Source organism: Fringilla coelebs (assembly GCF_963513975.1).
Source record: "Fringilla coelebs genome assembly, chromosome: 4".
Lineage (NCBI taxonomy): Eukaryota > Metazoa > Chordata > Aves > Passeriformes > Fringillidae > Fringilla > Fringilla coelebs.
Window position 1 is genome coordinate 48,176,215 of NC_140032.1, and position 23,641 is coordinate 48,199,855.

At 39.9% G+C, this 23,641-nt stretch overlaps 2 protein-coding genes across 5 annotated transcripts in view; one reads left to right on the forward strand and one right to left on the reverse strand.

Annotated features, from left to right (window-relative positions):
• GSTCD (glutathione S-transferase C-terminal domain containing) overlaps nucleotides 1–6,393 on the reverse strand; it is a 45,544-nt gene extending 39,151 nt beyond the window's left edge. For 2 of the 4 annotated variants that reach the window (XM_084203949.1, XM_084203946.1), the window contains exons 1-3: nucleotides 6,383–6,393; nucleotides 2,262–2,693; nucleotides 603–1,064 (exon numbers count right to left, since the gene is read on the reverse strand). In XM_084203949.1, the coding sequence (XP_084060075.1) occupies nucleotides 603–1,064; nucleotides 2,262–2,672 (873 nt within the window). In that variant the 5' untranslated portion in view covers nucleotides 2,673–2,693; nucleotides 6,383–6,393. Of the gene's footprint in view, nucleotides 1–602; nucleotides 1,065–2,261; nucleotides 2,694–4,967; nucleotides 5,068–5,593; nucleotides 5,686–6,382 lie in introns of those variants that run through there. The other 2 variants (XM_084203947.1, XM_084203948.1) reach the window with 2 other exon arrangements.
• A 66-nt stretch (nucleotides 6,394–6,459) lies between these two features.
• INTS12 (integrator complex subunit 12) lies at nucleotides 6,460–23,526 on the forward strand. The gene is made up of 7 exons (XM_084204721.1): nucleotides 6,460–6,558; nucleotides 12,653–12,816; nucleotides 14,654–14,800; nucleotides 15,329–15,516; nucleotides 19,210–19,369; nucleotides 20,670–20,822; nucleotides 22,614–23,526. The coding sequence occupies exons 2-7, from the start codon at nucleotides 12,661–12,663 to the stop codon at nucleotides 23,196–23,198; spliced, it is 1,389 nt and encodes a 462-aa protein (XP_084060847.1). The 5' UTR covers nucleotides 6,460–6,558; nucleotides 12,653–12,660; the 3' UTR covers nucleotides 23,199–23,526.
• Nucleotides 23,527–23,641: the final 115 nt, after the last annotated feature.

The window sequence follows — 23,641 nt, forward strand, 5'->3', positions numbered from 1 at the left end:
TAAGGGAGATTTGGCAAACCAACTTGCAAAATCAAAATGCAAATGTTCCTGGAATAGACACCAGCTTAGCTGTAAATCTCATAGAGTAATTGCAGGAATAGAACTGTAGGAGGCAAACTCATTCTATCATTTTACTGTGATGGGAAATAAAGACATAGTTGTAACTTCCTTAAATCTCTCCTAGCATCTATCCCCATAAAACTAAATACACAGATTGTGCTGAGCAAGATTCTTGCACAGTCTTGCCACAGAAGTTTTTTCCCACTGTAGAACTAGTTTTCAAGTTGAGCTCAAGTCACTTGTACTAGTATTTTTAAATTATTATTTTCTGGGCAAATTGGTGCCAAAATATTTCAGTATAATATTTTAACAGTTAACAGAGTTTACTAAGCATTTATATGCTTTGTATCTAGAAGTAACTTTAGTGACCTCACCAATCCCTGTTTTTTGTCTTTGTATAAAAACAAGACAAATCTTTGATTTCGGGTTAAGGTCACTTTGGAAACACCACGATATGTTCAAATTAACATATTTTACAACTTTCAGGTTCTTAAAAAACATACATGTACACTAATTGATATTTGCAGAATTTGTCAGCTTACCAAGAACTGATGGATGCATGGCAAAAGCACTAGATCTGCCACGGTAAAATAAAGCCCTTCTGCAAAAACGTGGTCCAAGAGTGGAAGGTCAGAGGTTTTTGTTCTCCTGATGTGAGGGGCCTCCCTGTTGATTGCATCTGGTGCTTCCTGAGCAAGTAGTTTGGAGAAAGCTACACTCAGTTCCAAACTTGAGGGTGGTTGTTCCTGGACTTCTCCTGGTTTTAATTCCTCTGTTGCTTCTTCACCGAGCAGAGGCACCACAGCTTTGGCACCTGCCTTCTGTTGTTGAAGTTTCTGCCTTCGAATTTTGTCATCATTATGTACTCGGACAGGTTCTCCAAGCTTCCTTTCCAACAGTAAAATGTCAGGAGGAATAGCCTGGCAGTGCTCAGGAGAGGCTGTCAAAAATCTTTCAACAGCCAGAGGTATGCTGATCTCACAGAGCCTGGTCCACTGGCTAACCTGTCAAATACATTTACTTAATTAATGTCTCTACAGAAAGAGAAACAAAACCCAAAGTAACTTTTGGTTACTTTGCTTACTCAATCACTTCAAGCAAAGGAATTCCAGCTTTAAATACATTTTTTGTTAATCTTAGAAGCTCAAGGTATTTCTGTATTGCTATTACAACAGCAGAGTTAGGAAGCTAAATCTTATATAGAACAGAACGGTTATCCAGTACAGCATATTTTTATTTCCTTATCATTGACATAAAATTAGGGTGGCTGTGTCACTCATAAGAAACAAAGCTGTGAACTGAGTTGAAGGCACAGTGATCAATGGCAACCATGGAAACAGGATCATGCCAGGGTGGAGTTCTGCCTCCTGAGAGGCATGAGGAAGGCAAGTCTAGACGGATGAGCTGTCAGATGAGCAAACTGCTGCGTGATAAATGGACTGACATCTCAACTCAAAGGGCAGTGCTGGTTAACAGCTCACACTCTACCTGAAGGCCAGTTAGGAGTAGAAATCTTTAAGGGTCTATGCTGAGGCCTATCCCATTTCATCATCTTTACCTGGAGGGGGGAGATGGAATACACTCCCATCAAGGATGACAGGGAATTGAAAAGAGCAGACAACAAATTCCCAACAAACTCCAAGACAGAACTGCTATTCACATGAGCCAGCACAGACTACAGAATGAGCTGAGAGGAAGTGATGTGAAACTCAGAATATCCCACACTTAGGAAGGAGTTATCCTCTGGAATTGTACAGGCTAGGGACTGACCACCTGGCCAGGCAGCCACTCTGCTGAAAAGACACTGGACAACCTGGTGAGGAAAAGCTAAACAAAAGCCACCCTGACAGTGAAAGCAAACAATATATAGAGCTCTTGAAACTAAAATCAGTAAGAAATTAGGTATTTCTTATTTTATTTCAAACTTTATAACTCACACTGCTACACATGAAGCAAGATCTGACCTACTTTTTAACATTAAGGTTCTTTTTGTGCTGCTAGAAATTAGTATCTTCAAAAATAATTATTTTTCATCTTTGTGCCAAAATACAGCTACTTTTCCATAGAAAAAATTGCATTTTCTAAGCAAATTAATATTATACTAAAAGAACTTACTTGACATCAATATTAAGAGTCTACTTGAGAGCATTTAATGCTTATTAAAAAACTAATCAATGTATCTAAGAGAGAGACACACTCACTTCAGCACAGGCTTTTAAGCAGGTCTTCTTAAAGCCCAAGAGTTCCAAAACCTCCTTTTTAGATGGATCTGCCTCAAATGTTTTCTGTATTATATGTCTTAAGACCACAGAAAGCCCAGCTCGGCAGAATTTGTCATCTTTCACGACAACAGCAGGCAAACTGCAGCTCTGCACAACCACTGGAAGCTGACACCTGGAGATTAAGTGGACCTCGAGGTCGCCAGCAAGGTTTTTTGTCACACGCTGATCACCCACATCTTCGCCAGTTGGCACTAAGAAAACTTTAAATAATTTGCAGTCACAGTAGGATAGCAAAAACAGTGAGATAGATGTATGAAGAGGGAAGATACTATCTCTGTACTGATGAGAAAAAGCCAAATATAAATGTTCTTCAGCGACATTATCTTTCATCTTCTTCCTGAGATGAAGTTCCTGAAATAGAAATCAGAGTATGACATCCATAAGAGAATACAGAATTTAAAAACAAATTTAAATCACTGGTTCTTCCACTATCTGCTACAACTGATTTTAACAGATTTTAAAGACATCCTGCCTAAATAATTGGCCGGCCCTTGTCTGAGAGAAAAGATTGATTTCACATCTACACTGTCTCTTCACATACAAGATGACAGATAGGAAAATGATCCCTGTAATTTTTTTTTTTTTTTTACATTTTAGCATATTTCAGACATCAACTAAAACCTAAAGAAAATGCTTCATTTTCAATTTTTGAGTGCACACACATTTTAGAGAAAGCTCTGTTTTTTACATTAAAATCTCCCACAATATTAATGATGCATTATTGAAAAAACAAGTTCCTGAGCACCTATCTACAACAGTCAGCTCCCTAATACCAACATCTGTCTTTTTGTAACTGCTAAAAGGCATTTACAGCAGGTATTTAGGCCATGGGAAATAATATTGGTTTCTGTATTAAAAATTAATCTAGAGTTGGGTGAGATAATAACTGAAGGACTCATAAGCAAATAAACATTCATCTCATCACACTATGTGAACACCTCAAACACACAACTACTTTAAAGCAGTCCAATTCAACAGCAGCAGAGCTGAAATTAATATCTTCTCAGTATATTAAAAACTCACATTAACTTTCCTTACAGTGGGTTGAAAGCTACATTTGTCCTACTACAGCATTCCACAGGAGTTTAACATATGGCACTGATGCAGTAATTTTTCTGCTCCATCACTCAGTGCCACCTGAGATGACAGGTGGCACTGAAATTTCTCAGACACTAGATGGCCCTCTTACCACAGCTCGAGCACAGTGAGGAAGAGACATTTAAACGTTGCCGAGGGAGGCCAGAATAGGGTTTTATATACATATATATAAAGCACGAGTGACACTGGAACAGCATCAGTCTTTCCCATGACTGTCTTGATTAATAAGGTCTTTGAACAATTACAATTGCCTGCATTTTTACAAATGCAAGAATTTTAAAATAAAGTTTTAATTTGATACACCTTGATTATTCAATTTATTTTTTTCCATATAGACATGTACATCACACTTACTACTTTGCATTACCTACCACAGGACCAAAACAAATTGCCCAAAAAGTGGGAGTGGAAGAATAAAATCAAGTCCACCTGACATGAAGAATACTAATGTCTGTTACAGTGACACATTTTTAAGCCATTAAATGACAAGAACAGTGGCTGTGCTATGAGTAGTGTTGCTTTTCTTTAATTAATACACTGCCACACAAAGAACAGGACAGTAAAAAATGCCTTACTTCACCACAAGACATTTTATTTGGGTAAATCTGGACAGCATGGAAGCTGAGACAGACTCTATATCCTAAGTACACCTCTGTGGTGTAAATTATCCAGTGAAGGCACTGCCAGAGAGGTAAATCAAGAAGAATTACTGCTACCATAGTCACACCCATAGCTTCTAGCATTTAAGCTCCTATTTCCAACTACAGTATCTCTTTCAATACTAAAAAGTACTCCTATATGCATTTGGGCTAATATTTTTGTTCTCCATGTGAACTCAGAGCTCACAAGCTCATCTTTTGCTGGGCAGGCAAACCACTCAGACATGCACATTCACCACATCACTGAATTTTTTCTTCTAGTTGATGTTCCTGGACTCAGTCAGCTATTTTGGTCATTTTCATGCTATGCAAAACTGCTAAGTATTTTGGTAAACTCTGAGAAGGTTTCTATTTCCAAAGTATATTATTCTATAGTTTCCAACTATTAATCACCCATTCTTACCATTTATTTTTAAAAACTTCTTACACATAATTTTAACAAGCTGGGCTTTCATAATGACTGCAATTCGCTACTTTGGTCATTATGGATTTATTTGAATTGTTAGTTATTGCAAAAATCTCTATGTCCCTCCACCACACCAGCAGCTGAATATGTCACAGATTTTCCTCTCAAAGTCCCTTGCAAGGTAGAAGTTTCCTGTGTTCCTGTTACACACGTGAAAAAGCAAAAGCACAAAGAGAATTTATAGTTCAGTGTCACACTGGAAGTGTCTGTCCTAGGGCAAGCCAAAAACTTGGACATTTTTCCTTAAGGGCTTTGTGGTTTGGTTGACTGTGAGATTTTGGGTTTTTTTAAGGTCAGTCTATTACAATGAAAATTACAGTCAGATTAATTTTATTCTGAAATCTCTCACAGAAGAGAAACTAAAATAATCTGTCCAGGAGTTCTGTCAATAAGTGACTTTACCTCTGTTTCCTCATTGTTTCCTGTGAGAAGAAAGGCCTTTTTGAATCATCACTTCAACTGAGCTGTATACCCTTACACTGCCACATCCCACCCTCCTCCCATATTTTCCTTCTGAGAATTCCTCCCAATATTTTGTCTCTAAGCACTGACATTATAAAGTCGCTTCCTGTATTTTTTGTTTCCAATAGTGATGCTTTTCTGCACTGGTTTGGCTCTACAGAGTCTATATTCCTTGTGGATTTATGCACAGATTTTCAATTCAAAGACTTAACAGCCTACCTGGTTGCCCATTCTCACTTAAGTCTTTTCATAAAACTACTACCCATCCATTAAAGCATCCACTGGCAGCTTACTGAGACAAAAGCAAATGCAGGGATACACAATAAAATGAAATGCGCAATACAGAGCTAACCAGACCTAATAAGACATTGCACTATTTGCTCACAGTATTTTTCCCAGCACTTTTTTTCTCTAATTAGACCATAAATTCTGTAGAAAGAGATGGGTTTTTATTCTATTGGCCATATTTATAGTAGCTACAGTTTGAAAGAGGGAAAATGAAAAGCAATGATCAATACAGGATTTACACCAAAACCTAAAAGACAAAGATAAATAATGTTGCCTACCTTTGGTATAAAAGGCCCCTACTTAAAAATTATAAATATTATGTAAGTGTAACTTTTACTAGCAGTGCTGCTTTTTACCATTTTCTTTTCCCTTTCAACATGCACTAGACAACAGTTAAAATTTAAGTTTCACTCAGCTGCCCAGTTAACAAGGTAATAAAGAAAAACTGCTTTAAAAACAAGTGTTTCCCATAGAAAATTAAAGACAAATAAATAACTACATAAACATCCTCTTCCTTTCCGTCCCTGAAAAAGATCCTATTCATTTGTTGATTACTAAACAGTAAAACGGAATTTTTGTTAAGCAGGCACGTTAGGATTCGAGAAATGTTTAACACAATGCCACTTAAAAACGCGGCAAATATTTAACTTTGAGCAAAGCATTATTTGCGCTTTAAGGCACATAACTTGAGAGCCTGGAGTTACATTTCTATCCAAGACGATCCATTTACTGAATGCGCTCCGGGGCCACCCCTGCACAGAAGGGGGAAGCACAGAACAGCTTCGGACCCGAGCCACAGGCGGCTCTGCGAATGAAGCGAAAGTTGGGGACGGTTCTGGAGAGCCACACGGAGCCGGGAGCCGGGACGGCACCACACGCCTGAGCTCAGCTGCTGCTACAGAGAGCAACACCACCGAACCAGGGCTCCCTCACAGCCCCGCTCGCAAAGGCTCTGCTCCCCGCTGCTCTCGGTGCCCAGGCAGCGCTGCCAAACCAGCCCCAGGACTTTACCACCACCACCACCACCTTCCCGGGATCCTGCCCTTCCCCTCGCTCCTTTTCCTTACCCCGGCCCGGCCGCTTCCGCCCCGGCCCCGCCCCTTCCTGCGCCGCCCCGGCCCGCACGCACCGCCCGGAACTGCCGCCCGCCGCCCGCGCTGCGCGGGGGGACCGCGCTGGCGGCGGACCTGCCTCGGCGCCTTCTTCTTCTTCTTCCTCTTCGTCCTCCTCCTCGTCGTCTCCGGTGAGACACCGTCGGGCGGGAAGAGGGCACTTGAGAGAAGGAAGAGAGAGGATCGGGAAGAGGAAATTTGGGGGAAGGAAGAGGGCGATGGGGAGGCGGTAGAGAGCGACTGGGAGGATGAAGGAAGAGGGGAGCTGAGAGAGGGAAGAGGGGGTTTGACAACAGGAAGAGGGAATTTTAGGGTTGGGAGGGAAAGAGGGGCTTGGGAGGAGGGGAGGTAGAGGGATTTAGGAGGTTTGAGAGCGGGGAGGAAGATTGGGAGAGGGCAGAGGGGTCTGGGGAGGAGAAAAGGAATTTGGGGAGGGGGGAGAAGAGTGGGTTTGGGAGCGGGAAGAGGCGTTTGGGACGAGGAAAACCACTGTTTTTTCTCGTTGGGAGAAGGACAGTAAGGGTAGGTTTGGGTGTGAGAAATAGGGTGTTTGGCGGGAGGGAGCAAGAGGGAGCCCTCAGGCGCAGCTGGGCGCTCTCCCGCGGGCCCGGCTGTGTTCTGCGTGTCCTGAGGGCCCGAGGGAGAGGCGGCCGCGCTGTCCCTGTGGGACACGGGGGTGCCGAGGGACGGCCCCTCCGGGCACACGGCCCTGAGGAAGTCCGTGCGGGGCAATAATGGTTGTAGCAGGGTGGTATTTTATTCTTTTGAGCATTCTGAAGTGTTGCTTTCGGGTGAGAGGCCTTTCCTTCCTTCCTGGTAAAAAGAAATCCCAGGGAGAAATTTGCAGCGAGTAGGTTGCGGAGGGTCACGCTGTGGCTTTGGCGTAACTGTTTCAGAAATTTGTTTTTAGCTAAAGTTTTCTTCTCTCTCTGAGAAATTACCAGGAGGATGATACCCAGGAATTTGTACACTTGATAATTTTCTGTGTGGATGTTGAGTGATGCAAAGGTGAAAATAGTAGTGGAGGGGTACTCAATTTACCAGTGGCTTAAGCCAATGAGCAGTGACATGTTGAAACATCTTCAGGTCCGTTTTCTGCAGAATATTGAAGCTCAGTAGTAGCAGGGCTTACCAAATCTCAGTTGTGCAGGTACAATTATCACAAAATATCCTGATTTGAAAAGCACTCACAAGGATTATGCCATTTATCAGGAAAAGGATTCACAAGGAAAATACAACACCACTGCTGCGTGGAACAAGTGTGTTAGTGACAGCAGACCAGATAAGGGTCAAATAGTTGATGTCTTCTTTGCCACAGACTTGACCTGTAAGGTCTCCCAAGGCCTTTTGCCACAAGGCAGAGCTTAAGGAGAGGAGGGACTAGAAGTTATGGAAGAGGATTGAAGCAGGATTGTTTCCCTGATAAGTCCATGGGCCCAGGTAGACTGCATTCAAGGGTTCCAGCAACTGACAGTGTCTTCAGAAAGCTGCTTTTGGTCATCTTTTAAAGGCCATGAGACTGGGGGAGATCCCAAGGGCTGGAGAAAGGCAAATCTTATCTTCATATAAGGGCAAGAAGGACAAGCAAGAGAACTACAGACTGGTCAGCCTCATTCCTTCCTGCTGTGGAAGGATCGTGGAGGAAGCCATTTGTGGCATAAGAAGGTAAAAACTGGGCAGAGCCAGATCTACCTAGGATAAATCATGCCTGATCCATTGGCGTGTCCTCTGTGACTAAATAGCTAGATCTGGAGATGGAGGGAGTGTTGGAGACCATCTGCTGTGGGCTTAGGGGGGGTATAATAGAAGTTTTCATTTACCTGAGGATATTATTGGAAAGATAGAGCCAGTCTTTGTACTCACATGCACAGTGGGAGACTGAGACACAGTACAACTTAAAACCTCCAATTCAAAGCAAAGAAATGAGGACAGTGAGGCATTGAGACAGGTTGCCCAGAAAGATTTTTGCATTCCTGTCTTTGGAGATTTTCAGGATCCAGCTGTAAAAGTCCTGAGCAAGCTGGTCTGAATTCAGTGTTGACTTTTCATTAACAGGAGGTTGCAGAGGGTGACCATGTGGGGTCCCTTCCACAAGGAATGATTCTGTAATCCTGAAATAATTCACTGTTTCTGTGGAGAAAACAGCAAATATAGGGCATTAGTGTAATTTTTTTAAATATTTGATAAGCTGGTTACAGTGATATTGATTGGAATACTAATTTAAAAGAACATTATAAAATATGTTGTAGAATAGAATGTAAAATTAAGGATGCCAGTACTAGTAACTCCATAGCAGGAGATCTTATACGTGTCTCAAAAGATTCTTTGAAGATGATGACAAGGAAATTAGAACTGATTAATACAATTGTTCTCATTAATACAGTTTTCTAGACTACTGAAGTGCATGAGTTTTGAAATGTCCCTTGTGGAAAGTTACTGAGAAATTATCCTGTCATAAATCAAGTGCTGATTAAGATACTTAAGTAGCAAAAACTGAAAATAGAAGCTCATTTTTTTTCTGCTTTTAAGATTTTCCTTGATCTACTTTCTTAAGACTCATCAGATCTGAAAGTGACCTGTAAGAGGCGTTATTGGTAAATAAGCAAAATCTGCCGATGTCACTGTTAATAACTGTAGTCAGGAAGGAGGTAAATTCTGAGGAACAAAAGGATAGGGAAAAGTGAAGTGATTATATGGTAGTAAATAAAAAACAATGTAATGAATGTGTTGGAAGGAATTATAAGCTGTTGATTTATGTGTCTGTGTTTTAAGGTAACTGCTACAGATCTTGAAGGTAGCTGAAAAGGATATGTGAGTGAAAGGCCTTTTAATCATAAGTGGCAGTAAAAAATAAAAATATTGATGAGTCTATAAAAGGATGGCATAATAGCAGAAGTCCATAATACCATTGCAATGTAAATAGAAGAGGGGTACTTTCTTGGAAAAACATCTTTAGTAGTACACCTGCCTCAGAAAATAATAGGAACAGGAGCTCAGAAACAGATTGTTGAAAATAAGACCATATCTGAAAATCTAATGGAAGTAGATCCATTTTGCTGCAAGTTATGATGAATAAGATAACACATGGGCAGGTATGCAAAACAGTAGATGGCGAATGAATGAAAAAAAGAAAAGGGCTCCTACACCCTATAAATCTAATAAGTTTTAAATTCGAAAACCATGTATTCTGTAGAGTGCACAGTTAAGGGTCATTGTATTTGGCAGAAGACAATAGTATACTAAAGAAATGAAAGAATCCTAAACTTCTTGGATACTTTAAAAATAACATCTATGTTTCCCCCTAGCTTTGAATCACTTAGAATAGTCCACCTTGGGAGGTAAAAGAGACCTGGGTTGAGAAAGGTGCTTTTAGGGTTAGGCTGATGGGTGAATGCTGGGTTGCAAGAGGGTGTGCTTCCTTGGTGCAAAACCTGTTCTGCTCAGGGTTCAAGGGTTTTAACACAGCCCTCTGATCTCACAGCTGCATTATCAATCTAATGCAGAAAAGACAGTGTCATACTCACTCTTTTCTAAACAGCATTTGAATTATTTCCTGTACTAAAATTCCACTTCAAGAAGAAAGTCAAGGCGGTCTGTCTTGCAGAATTAGCCTATGGCATCATCGTTGAAACACTCTGCTGTCCTTGTCTCAAGGCTGTCACATGTATGCTGACTTGACTGCCAGAGGAGTAGTTTGTGCATTAAAACATGAATGAAAGAAATTGGATCTTAGGTTTATAAGTGTCAATCCACTGTTTGATACTTAAAAACAGTTTGATCTGCAAACATCTGGAAAGGACCACTACCAAAAGCAATAATTTGCATTTTGGACCAGGACAGACGTTGTTAGTAGCCTGTTTGACAGCAGTGTTATTGCTGTCAAACACAGCCTGTTTGACAGCAGTGCTCTCCCCTAAGGAGAGCATAGTTATCAATTTGCTTTTTTCAGATGATGCTGTTTTTAAGACAGTTATTGATGTATTCATCTTTGAATATGCTTCCCTTCTCTAACTCCCTAATAGATTTTTTAAATTTGAAAATGCATTCCTAAAATGAGCATACTTCAAGTGTTTACTAAGCCCAGTTTCCTCTCTTATGAGAAATTTCTTGTGATATCTTAGTCGTAAGTGTGGTAGCCTGGGACATTATAATTGTCCTCAAGAACAGAGAAAGAATTGCTGCAATTACATAGCAAATAAAGGAATAAATATGGAGAACCCTTTTTGAAATTTGGGATGTAAGTGTTCCTTTTAATATATGTCTTTAAAAAGCTAGAGCTAGAAACAAATCTAGGAAGTGTTACCTTCAGAGAGATGAAAATTGAATTGTGTTTACATTTATTCTCAAAATATTAGAGAACGCTTGTGAATGGCTGTTGTGGCTTCCTGTTTCTCATGTACACAAGTATATATTCCTAGCGGAATTCCTCTTTTGCTCAGAGAAGAACTTGAACGATTTTTTTAACAGAGAGTTCTACAAAATTTCTGAAATTAGTGTATCGATTCTGAGGTTTTCATTCAACAGAGGGTTTAGCAGAGTCCTGGTTTAAGAGTATGTGGTGCTGACACTTGGAAGGCATGTTCACAGAACAAAGAAATGTGGGGCATAATCTACCCACAGATCTCAAGAGCAGCCTGAACATTTATCAGAGGTAGATGGATAAAGAAAAAAGGGTATGTGCTTTCTGTGCTCTGTGAATTCACTTTTTGTCATCATCAGAGAGAGACCGAATTGCCGGGACGGGGCTTGCGCTACAGTCTGTGCTTGATCAGTGATACAGCTGAGTAGCTGGTGGGTAGCACTTCCTGGCAGAAGTTCTGTGACCACCAGAAAATGATTTGTCAAGTAGCAAAGATTAAGGAAGAGAGAGGAGGCTCTTGAAGAGGTTTCTTAACTCTCTGCTGGGTCCATTGATAAAATCCCTATGAAGTTCTGTACGTTGAACTCCTTGATGATCTCAGTCAAGCGATTCTCTGGTGTCTCGTGAAAGCTCAGCATGAGATAAAGGTTCCTGGGGACTTGTAGGCAGGTGTTGAGGGAGCAGCCTGCCAGTGCTGGTGTTTTGGCCAGAGAGGTAAAAGTTCACTGCCATGAATATAAAAAGGAATTCATCAGACAAAACCTGAGAAGCTTCAACTGAAAAAGCTTTCCAAACAGTGCTTTTGATGAAATAACTGATGAAAGGCTTTTCAAGAATGTCTTCTAGATTATTGTAGGTAAAAACCCAAACCCACAAACATCCCGATGTGTTTTAAATGAGACTTTAAGGGATTATTAACAATAACACTTCTCATACATTTTTAGAAAAGATCAGGAAACTTCCCATGTTATTTCTTAAATTATTAATTGTCATTTACGGATTTAAGTTAGGTATCTATCTTAGTAGAAACAATTTCTGGTGTAAATGCTGTTCCTTAGAGTTTTTAGAGAAATTAACATAGTGCTCCAGAGTGCAGGAATATATTGCTATGAGGCGAACAGTTTTTTAAAGTCATTGTAACGTTTTCCTCTATTTGTTCTATTTCCATGGACACTGTGCCATCTCACAGCTCTGGACAGTCATTATCTGAAATGACACTTAGACTGTCACATGAGTATGTGGCACAGTAGGTCACAATCTGAATTACAATTTTTTTCACTGTTTCAGCTAAATTTAAAAATGTATTTTTCAGCTATTTTATTTATATATATATATATAAAATAATACACTAGCTGTTTATATCTTACATGCTACAATGAGCTGTTCTTTTCAGAAGTTTCAAAAGTTAGTTTTTCTACAAGTAAGATTTTTCCTAGTTGCTCTTAAATGATCAATGATTTAGAAATCACTGTATGTGCAAAAAGTGTTAAGGAGAAGGGTGGTAATTGCTTTTCTTGAAGTTAATATTTATTTTGTATACTTTTCAATATTTTTATGTATGAAATATCAAGAATATGAATTTTTTTTCATTTATGTAAGTATGATGAGTTTCATTTCTGAATATCATATATGCCAAAGAATGAATTTGACATTTCAGATGTCCAGTCATATTCTAAGTTCTGCAGCACTGAAGTTCACAGCCATCTGCTAATGATAATTAATTCCCATATAATCCTTGCTGTGGTTTAATATAATTAAATTTTAAAAGGAAAAGAAATCTTCTATTTGCCACATGTTGTTTGAATTATGCTCCATGTGAATAAAGTTGTCATTGTTTTTCTTTTTTCTTTTAACTCATGTTGAAGACACAACTATGGCTGCTACAGTGAACTTGGAGCTGGATCCCATTTTTCTGAAAGCCCTGGGCTTTTTGCACTCCAAGAGTAAGGACTCTGCTGAAAAGCTGAAAGCACTTCTTGACGAGTCATTGGCCAGAGGAACTGACTCAAGCTATCGTCCCTCTCAGAAGGTAATGGTGTTGGGGAGCATTGAGGCACACTCCTTTCTGTGTGCCTTAATAAAGCTCCTGCTATTCCTCTTTTACAGCTGGAAAGTTAAAAGAGAATCAGAAGTTGAAGAAAAAGTAATTTTGGAGTGTTCAGATTCATCATTCCCCTTTTCCATATAGCATAATCCTTTCAATTAATGGAAGTTAATGGGAAAAAAATCTCTTTACCTTGTTGATCCACCAAGACTTAAAAGAGATATTCAGCATTATATCAGGCATGCTGTGCAAGGTGCGCCCAAATTTACGTATTTCTGCAGTTACATTTCAGAGTTAAAAGTTCTTTAAGATATAGATTATATTTGCCACAGAGAAATAAGAAACAAAATAAGTTATTTACCAATAAAGCTGTATCTCTTTCCATGAAATTCTGTTGATGAAATCATAGGAGAAAACCACCAAATGGTTCAAAGCAGAAATCATTTGCAGGCTGAAACCATTGCTGTCCAATGGACAAACATTACTTTTCATCTACTGAAAATCACTGGACACCTGCTAGAGAGAATATTTGACTCTGAGATGAGCGTATGGAAATAGCCAAGCGGGGACATCCTTGTGCTGCTGTGTATTGCCATATGGATAATGAGGTCTTGTTCTTCCCTAGGATGCCTGCATGTCAGCCTGCTGTGTTCTAATGATGGTGTGTATGCTGATACATTTGCAATATTTCATTTCTACATGGCTCCAAATAACTGAAAGGCACTAGTACTGCTCAGCATACATCATGCTTTACTGTGTGGTCTAACTCCTTTCTGTTAACTCCCTGAAACCTAACACAGGTCTCAAAACTCTCAGGTGCCCTTCATCTCAGAGCTCGAAAAAGAAATGTGTGGTTTAAAGAGGAAGCAGGGAGCAGAATAACAGTGCAAAGAGGCTTGGGAAGGCAATTCTAATAACAGCTTGGCTGGAAGTCACCTGCCCTCAGGTGAAACAGGGTCAGGCCAGAGGAAGAAATCTTTCGTTCTCTTTTCAGTATATATCCAATATCAGCAGGATTGCAAAGGTCAGAAATGAAAAAAGTACAAGCATTCCTTCCCTTGCATTTGTAGGCTGCAGGGTGAGTTTGTGGTTGACCATGAAATCCAAGAGAGTAGGGAGCACAGGAGTACCACAGTCAGGACAAGGAACTTTGGAGGGTGGAAGTTCAGGGCTTAGGACCTGTCCCAGTATACAGCAGAGAATTGCTCCCGTCTTACCAGCTGGGAGGGGGTACCTTGCTCATCAGCGTGACTGTCACTCATTTACAGGCTCTCCTGACTATTATCCATTTGCTGACATTAATGTGTCGTTAATGAGAACAATTGATTCTGGTGATACGTAAATTTATTAATCTGGTAGACAAATATGGACTGAGATTAAGAGGAGGTCAATATTTCTCTCCATGAAGGAATGAATTATTGATTGGTTATATCAGTTGTTAGCTTGTGTTTTTAGCTTATATTGAATTTTGTCCTTAGAACTATCTGAAAATTCATGTTCATTGCCTCTTTGAATTTTAAAAGCAGAAATGTCTCCTTTTAAGTTAATGTTCCAAAGAGGATCTGTCTTTGGAAAAGGAGCACCTTTTCCTCAGAAAGGTGAGTAATAAGGGAAGATTTTATTAATTCTCTACAATTAAAACACTAATTTGTTGATGTGATATGAAAATATTTTAAGAGATGGGTTTTTTTTATAGAAAGTGTATATGTAGATGATCAGTGTTGTATGGCATATTGTTTGCCTGTCCTGTTATCTCACTAATTGCAAATTAGGTAGGAACTCAACAGCAGAAGTTGGCTTCAATTTTTGTTTCTGTTTCCAGGAAGTAGAGCAACCAAAAGTATCTGTCACCAAACCCATTAAGCAAGAGCCTAAAGCTTCATCCAGTTTGCCTTCTGGCAACAACAATGGCAAGCCCACTGCATCAGAAAAAGTGAAAAAAGAAACAGAAAAGAGATCTGCAGATAAAGTAAGCTATTTTTGTTCTCTAGTGAAATAACTTGGTTAATGAACTCCAAGGTGTTTTAGACAAAAGCTCCCCTTTTCAACTCATATTATCTTCAACTCATCTAGCCTGTGAGCTGCAATAGCCAGTCATGTTGCTATTTAGGCAATCTAATAAATGTCTTCTTATGATTATTCTGTGGTTGTTTTCCCTGCTCATTGTGGGGAGGTTGGACTTGAGGGATGCCTTCCAAACCATTCTGTGTTTTAAATCCTAGGAGATTATGTCATAAAAGATTACTAAAATGTAGCAAGTTGAAATGTGATATGCCCAAAGCTTTTTCAAGGATTTTGAGGTGAAGTACAAAAAGGGAGCTTGAGCTTCTAGTCCATAAATATTTTGAAGAAAATATGTAATTAAAGAAAATTCGTTGTGTGTATGCTGCATAAAGTACACCTTCTTATACTGCTGATATAACTGTTCCATTTTAACTCATTTTAATAATCTGCTAGTTTGTTGCATTTTCACATTCTCTGTGTGTGTGTTTAATAGACAAAAGGGGATCCTGCTGAAGGACCTGATGCACCAAAGAAGCCCAAGGTAGAGAAGCAAGAGGCTCGGTCCTCTCCTATTACAGTTCAGACGAGCAAGGATTTATCCATGCCAGATTTATCTAGCTTTGAGGAAACCAGTGCTGATGACTTTGCCATGGAAATGGGGTTAGCCTGTGTTGTTTGCAGGTAAGTCAACATTGCTTCTTTCCAGTTAGGTTTAGTTACCTTTTTTTTTTTAATTGAGTTAATGCTTCTTAAAGTTTTTATTCCAGAAATAACTTAAATCACTTAATATCCAAAATTAATACATTTAAGGCTCCTTCATAAATAAGAATGGTTTCTTGAAAATGGAGCTTTTAGAGAGTGAACCAGCTTTTCTTCTGCAGGAAAAGACAAGTGAAAATAAAACTAGATAAGATGCAAAACCTATCATGACAAATACAGTTTTCAGTTATTGAAAAACAAAATATTAATGGCTATTGATAAGCATTTTTTAAAAAATCAGTTCTCATCTGAAAGCACTTTTAGGTGGTATTAATATGAGATGTGTATGTGTTGCTCTTCTTTTCCTAATTATTTGACATTAGTTTACACATAGCCATGTTTTATCAGCAAATATATCTTGCAGTGAAGACAGGTTGTTTTTAGGTTCCAGTAAGGGCTCTAAATCTGGACTTATTAACGTGGTACTAGCAGTCCATTTATTGTTAACAGATGTACAAAATACTTTTGAATAACCAGCCTAGGATCAAATCACTCACACCAGGATTTTGTTTCACGGATCATTTATATCCTTGTTAGGCCCCAATGCTGCCAAAAGGAGCAGTTTGGCTCTCCCAGTTTTACCTCCTTCCCTGCACTGTTTAGGGGAGTGTATTGCCAGTACAGTTTGTGATCAGCTGAATCAGCCCTTGGATCAGCTCTCCACATGGGTTTTTCAGTAGGTTTGGGTTTCAGTCAGCTCAGTAAGAGTAAATGCTTATGCTGGCACGTGTGTGCAGAGCCAGGACAGAGAAGAGGCACAGGCCTTTAGGCAGCAGTATGTATTTTAGCTCAGCTTGAGTCAGTTGGGAAGTGATGTGCTATAGTATTATTCTTTCATCATTTCCATGGTTATTCCTGTTGTGAAGATAGGGAAGTGTTGTCAGTGCACAGAGGATAAATGTCTGTAGTTACCAGTTGGGGTCTGATGGGATTTCATGTTACTCCCATGTGTTAGATCAAATATTTAGTTTCTTGGTATAGACATTGAAAAAGGAAGAAGTATATAAATATCTGAACTCTACGTTTTTTCCTGCAAATTCCATTTTTGCTGTCTCCTAAAAGAGGCAAAGCCCCATTCAGTGGTATGTTAAAATGCTAAAAATAGTAAGGTATTACCTTATTTGGCAGGAGGGGATAATGAAGTTTCATTTATACAGTCTTGACTGCTGTGGATGATTAATTCTGTATCTTCCCTGGCAAAGAAAAACACTTGCAGGCATAATGAGAAATGCAAAGTAAGGAAGCAGAAGAAAGAAAATGCGACTCCTGTGCCCAGTGTAGCCAAGACTTTGAAAGGCACAGGCCAGATACATGGCTCCATTAGCTGTTCCACAATCTGTGTTTATTTAACCTGGCTGCTGAAGCTTTGCTTCTACCCGTTCATGGTCACCAGTGTGAGCGTTCTTGTGAAAGATGTGTCTACCCTGGCTAACTAAAATATCTCTGGTGCCAGACACTGCTGGGGAAGGAACAACTCACTAGAGAGAGAGTGGCAACAGTCACCCCTGCACTCTGGATTGTTTTCATTTTACATGGAACCTGCTGAAACTGATGTCATGTGGTTATCTGTCTCCAGCTCACACTGGACTGGATGTTTTTCAGAGGACTTGTGCTTTAAAGTTCTGAATCCAGCATATTGGTCAGACAGTATTCCTCTATTTATTGCACCCTTTTTGGGGTAATATCTTGAGCCAAAATAATAACATCCCTGTACGTTTTTAAAATGACATATTTTAATAACTCAATTATTCAAACTGTTGTGAATGAAAACAGGTCAAATTGCAGAGTAGGTAGAGTTCATAGCAAAATAGTTTATATTTATATTGCTTGAGAAGGCAAGCTAACAAAACCCAGCTGTGGGTTCACAAATGCAAAAAAGTGTTTTTGAATATTAACTATTCCTTTTTAGAGATGTAAAAACTAAAGCAGAGGCATGAAATGTTTCTTCAAGATTTGCCAAGTGTCAAATGTATTTTCATAGTGATTAGGAGTAATATATGTTGATGCCTGTGGTGTTTTTCTTCTTGTTCTTTTATATCAAGTTAGTTGTTCTTTTTTGCTGAGTTAGGCCGAAGGAGAAGAGGAGTATTAAAATAACTTCATCCTCTCCAGTACTTGTAGGCTGGGAAAAACAGGACAACTCACCAGTTATGGAGGCTCCTCACTGGCTCCTCAGTTGTACAAAGAGGAAATTCTACAGGAAATACAACATGAAATTTGTAGATGATAGCAAAGTTTTCCGCCCAAAAAAGTATTTTTAAAAGACTGGTTTGGAAATAACAACCTAATTTTTGATGAATACTTGTTTGTTTGGTTGGTTTTTAGGTTTCAATACTTGTTTGTTTTGAAACTTAAAAAACCATTAGGTATGTTTCTCAGTTATCATTTAAAAGTAAGTGGTTTAACTTGTTTCTGAGCATGAAGAGTTCATGGGTTTTTAATCAGTTAGGGATTGGTTTTTGTAGTTTTAAAATGGGGTGAGTCTCCCTCCTTGAGACTCTGTGTTCTGATCCAGTTTATTTAGGAAGAAGAAGCAAACAAAACGTCTTTTAAATATTCTGAATGTAAAATAATGGACCCTAGAATTTCAGAAAGCTTTCCCTTTCTGTTTTTAAGAGAAATCTTTCTTAGAAAATGTTCCAGTGCTTATATGGACAATACCTTCAGACTTTGTTTTTCTGTTATATAAAGAAATAAGGGATTACCTTTCCCCATGTATCTACAAATAGAGTTTCCATGGTTACCTGGGTACCTGCTCCTCAGGGATATGAGCAAAAGCAGCTTAGCAATTAAATAGCTTGATTTGTCATCTGAAAGAAGGAATCGTTAGGAAAATGGTATTTGGGTAATTCACAGGCAGACTCCCAGCCATGTATATATCACTAATGTGTCATTTATACAGCGTGATTACTTTCAGCAAAGCCCACACAAAATGAAGCCCTCATCACCAGCTTGCATGTTTGCTTCAAGGCAGGACTGCACAATTAATCCTTTCTATTCCATCTCTCCATGATTCTGGTATTATCTCAAATTCCACGTGTCTGTTTATGGGGTAGAGACCAAAGGGATGGCTAATAAAACATCTTCAAAGTAGCATAGAGCTTGGATGATGATGCTTTTAAATCCTGCAGCAGAAAGCACTCCTACATGCTTGTCATTGAGAAATTATTTGTTCTTGAACTGTATTGCTCTGCAGCTGACAGCAAAATTACACAAATTGAGACTGTCCCTCATATGCTGTTATAATGAGGAAGTCATAATTGGTGTGCTGTGATGTATCCATAAAATGCCCAGGTGAAGCAAAGCAGGCATGACTTACATCTCTAAGCTAAAAATCAAACCGGGAAATCAAGACTGTCATAAACACATTTAATAGAATGGAAGTCTTCAAATCTCTTGAAAGAAATTATCTTTAAAAAATACCAAATTTCTAAAATATTAGGAAGAACTGATACAGGAAGAAAAGGAATACATTAGATTTGCCACAGGTAGAAAATATATATGAAAAGAAAAATATTTTTATTTTTTTATCTTAAGCCTTGCAAAATTTTCAACAATTGGATAATCCTCTAAGTGCTTTCTCCCATAATCTGTTCTTAACTATTTGCTCTGCAGGCAAATGACAGTTACTTTTGTGAATCAGCTAGTGGAGTGTCAGGAGTGCCATAATCTCTACCACCAGGATTGCCATAAACCTCAGGTGACAGACAAGGAAGTGAATGATCCTCGACTTGTCTGGTATTGTGCCCGCTGTACCAGGCAGATGAAGAGAATGGTAGGAGTCCGTTTTTTGTCTCGTGTGAGCACTGTTTGAATACAGCAGGCTGTTTCTACTGTGTGAGAATATTTCCTGGGTTAGACAAGTCTTAGGAAGCACGTTGGAGAACCATTATTCTCAGCAGTGCTTCCCTTGCTGCAGCTGTGGTTGTTAATGTAGCATCTCAAAGAGTATTCTGTAATGCACTTCTTAAACAAAGCTTTTTAAAAATCAGAAGGTGAGTGAAGAAGAGTGAAATAGGTATGTTTCCTCCTTGGCAAGCAGAAGTTAAAACCTCTGCTTTTTTTATTTCAGGTGATACTCAGCTTTTAGTAATAGCTCTGCAGTTTAAGTGTTCTTCTCAGCTTTGGATATGAATGGTTCTTTTCCTGTAGGACAAGACTGCCAATTTCAATCTGATATGTTGAATGCTCTCAGGGTCAAAAATAAGCTGAGGGTAGCATATTCCACTAAAAAAAAAAAAAAAATTAAAAAGCCTTTCTTTTTATTTCTCTGCATGACTGAACAGTATCCTACCAGAGTCCCACTCATCTCATTATGAGAAAGAAACATAAGAGCTTTGAGTGCATGCAACATTGTTGACTTTAGTTCTGATGTTTTAAAATCACACCCAGAATACAGAAAAATACAGCAGAAAATGTGTTTTGAAACTGTTCTTTGATAACTGAGCAAGTATTATCTGTTGAAATGGCTCCACTAAGAAACAAGGAAAGAAGGCAAAGTAAGATCCTGGCCTAGGATGTACCAACACTAACTGAAATATATGATTATTCTGATGATCATCAAGCCCTTGAACTCAGAGATGTGTTTGCTTGAGGTCAGTTCCTGCACAGGGTAACCAGTTTAGCCATTGAGCAGTTGCCTTCAGTATGGCCTTTCCTTTTTTTGTTTAGGCATGAATTCTGCCATTTTGCCTGCCACTTCTTAGCAGGCTATTGCAGCCTACATCCCAGTACTGCTGGACTGTGTCCTTGCCTTCTGCAAGTTCACCTGTCTTTGATTTGTTCCTGTAAAGGCCCAGTGCTTTCCTACTCTCCAAATGTCAACACTGCCACTCCTTCCACACTGAAATAGCAAGCTCTGTTCAGGATGCTTTTTGGCTGGAGCCTGCCCTCAGTACCATACCCAGCACATCTCCACATCCCCTGTTGCCTCATTTCTCAGGGACCATTAAACCTGAAATTGTAAATGCTAGATTGCAATCTTAAAATGCTCATGCTTTTTGTTAACAGTCAAAACAGTCCATGTTATGTGGACTGTAACTTATTCAGGGTGGTTTTTTCTACCATTTACACAGGCTCAGAAGACACAAAAACCACCTCAAAAACCAGCTCCTGCAGTGGTTTCAGTTGCACCAGCTTTGAAGGATCCATTGGTCAAGAAACCAGAAATCAAGTTAAAACCTGAGACCCCACCAGCTTTTCTGGCATTCAAGAGAACAGAAGTCAAGGTAATGTAGTTTTCAATTGAATTTACTAGAGGAAGAGTTTGTTTCACTGCACAGATAATAGGGTTTTTTCAATTAGACCAATCTTTTCACTCAGTACACTATGTGGACTGAGTAGTACCAGAGCATAGTGGGTTTGCAGGAACACTGAAAGAATGGGTTGGGGGGGAAAACTCACTTCATGTGTGAATGCCCCATCCCTGGAAGTGTTCAAGACCAGGCTGGGTGGGGCTCTGAGCCACCTGGTCTAGTGGAAGGCATCCCTGCCTATAGCAGAGGGGGTTGGAACTAGATGATCTTCAAAGTCCTTTCCACAACCTGAACCATTCTGTGATTTATGGATCATATAAAATGCATTATTTCCTCTCTTGAGCCAAGTAACTTATGTGTATTTTGACACTTGGAAGGCTTTTTCTCATGGCAACAGTGGCCCTGACAGTGCTGGGTTTACACTTGAATTTGATGATCTTGAAGGTCTTATCTAGCCTAGATGGTTCTGTGATTCCATTGTAGGGAAAGTGTTGCTGACTCTGTGAGATTTAATTTAGGAGCTTCTTAAATATAATCTGATCTAGGGGCTGGCATTCCTGCCCATGGTAGGAGGGTAGGAACAAGATGATCTTTAAGGTCCTTTCCTGCCCAAACCATTCTGTGATTCTCTTCTTTGATTCTGTGTTGCCTCATATTTCTGTTTTTCCAAGTTAAAATATTGTCAAAAGGTCAAATTGGTCAAAGATGGTAAACCAGAAGCAGTGTAATAAATAACAGAGTAGTCTAATAAAGCATGACCCTTTCTTAGGAAAACACAGCTTTATCTGAAAATCAAAGCAATTATTCATGTACTCAAAGTTATGTTTGCCATTGCTCTGCCTGGATGCAAACCATCGTGAATACTAGGATGGGTATTGCTCTAGCACTTTGGCTTGTGAATGACTTTTTTCACCTCAATAGAGTTATTTATGTGCCTAAACAGGTTGTAAGACCTGGGGCCTGATTTCTTCCATCAACTTTACTGTTTGGAAGTTGTCTGGGTATACTATAAAAGGAGTATTACTTTAATAGAGAGGTTTAGTTTTCGTTTTGACTCTGCCATTTGATCTAACTCTGATTTAAATCAACATATCATCCATACCTGAAGCCTGGGGATTGTAGGGTTTAAGGTATGGGAATTTGGTTAGTGTGGATAGCACAGTGCTTCAGAGGCAAAGGGACCCCATGTTTGCAGAAGGTTTATCTTTTGCAGTACCTGAATGGGAAAAGACTGTAGGATAGTACTTTTTTTTTTAATTCCATCCATGGTACAAATTGCTAAGAACCAAGAAGAAAGGAAACAATTTAGATACTGCTACTTTGACAGTTTATTAAAATAAGTGCAGTACTTAATTGCTCAGTGTCTGATTTTTGTCAGAGCATCTGTCAGCTTGTTGAAAAGTGACACCTGGTAACAGCAGTAAACAAATAAAAAAGAAGCCAAGCCACCACCTTTTATATAGTTCACAAATTTGGGCTTTTATTGTTTATGGAGGGATCACAGTGCTGTGTGGTAGTAGCCTAAGTGTACAGAAGGAAGAGGAGAAGGGATACTATGTTCTGTGTGCCTGGGAGATTGAAAGTTGGCTGCACCTGGCATCCTTTCCTGTTCTTGTTAGTACTTTTCAACTGTGGTGACCAGTAATGAAATATTGTCCACTGGGTGTTCCTGGGAAAAGAACTGAATCAGAGGCTCCGTATATTCCTGCTGCGATGTGTTACACAAATAGATGCTGCTATAATAAGGATGCTTATTTATTTTAGACTTCAGCAGCAGTTTCGGGGAACTCTGCCAGTACAAGCGTTTCCTCTTCAGCAACGAGTGGCCTTACAGGATGGGCTGCTTTTGCGGCCAAAACCTCCTCTGCCAACCCATCAGCTGCCAAACTGGGATCGACAGCACAGAGTTCCGGCGGGAAACCTGCAGCTTCTTCAAATAACCAGAAACCCGTGGGTTTGTCAGGGCTGGCGACTTCAAAGACGGGACTGGGGGCCAAAATAGCTTCTGCCAACAACAGCGCTAACCCCGTTCAGCTGAAGCCTCCCCCGCCGCTGACCCTGGGCAAGACGACGCTGAGCCGCTCGGTGAGCAGCGACAACGTGAGCAAGGCGGGGCTGCCCAGCCCCAGCAGCGCCGCCCCCAGCACCGGCGGCCCGGCCGGCGGCGGCAACGGCGGCGGCGGCTCCGCGGGCAGCAGCGCGGGCGGCGGCGGCGGCAAAGCCGCGGCTGACACCGGCAACCAGCCGGCGTCTCTGAAGGGCCCCACCTCGCAGGAGTCCCAGCTCAACGCCATGAAACGGCTACAAATGGTCAAGAAGAAGGCTGCTCAAAAGAAGCTCAAGAAGTAGTCTGGCTGCTAGCTGATGTTGTTGGCTGTGTTCTGTGAGACAGCGGCGTCGGTGTTTTGCTTAAGGAAATCCTCCAGGTACTGGACTGAAAGAGGTTAAATCAGGGAAGCCCAAACCTTATGTAATACAGAAGGTGAAACTTTAATAATTCTGGTATTCCTTCTGCCTTTCCAAATCTGTGAATTGAATATGTTAGAGGAATTCATTATTACATGCTCCTGGTTTTGTAGCTCAAAGCACTGAAACTTGAAATTGAAGATGTTGGGTATTTTTTAATATTAAAACCCCCCCCATTTGTGTTGATACTTAATAAATTGAACTTGCTGAAACCATCATTCTTAAATGTTAATAATAAAAGGATTATTAATCTGGGAAGTCATTGCCACTCTTCTTTTGCCCCATATTCCAATACTTAAAATGCTTCAGATGTTCAACATTGTGCA

Excerpts from the sequence above, each read along its gene's own strand:
- INTS12 (XM_084204721.1), top strand. The coding sequence starts at position 12,661 with ATGGCTGCTACAGTGAACTTGGAGCTGGATCCCATTTTTCTGAAAGCC. Across the intron at positions 12,817-14,653 it reads GCTATCGTCCCTCTCAGAAG|GAAGTAGAGCAACCAAAAGT; the intron begins GTAATGGTGTTG and ends TTCTGTTTCCAG. Across the intron at positions 15,517-19,209 it reads TTAGCCTGTGTTGTTTGCAG|GCAAATGACAGTTACTTTTG; the intron begins GTAAGTCAACAT and ends TTTGCTCTGCAG.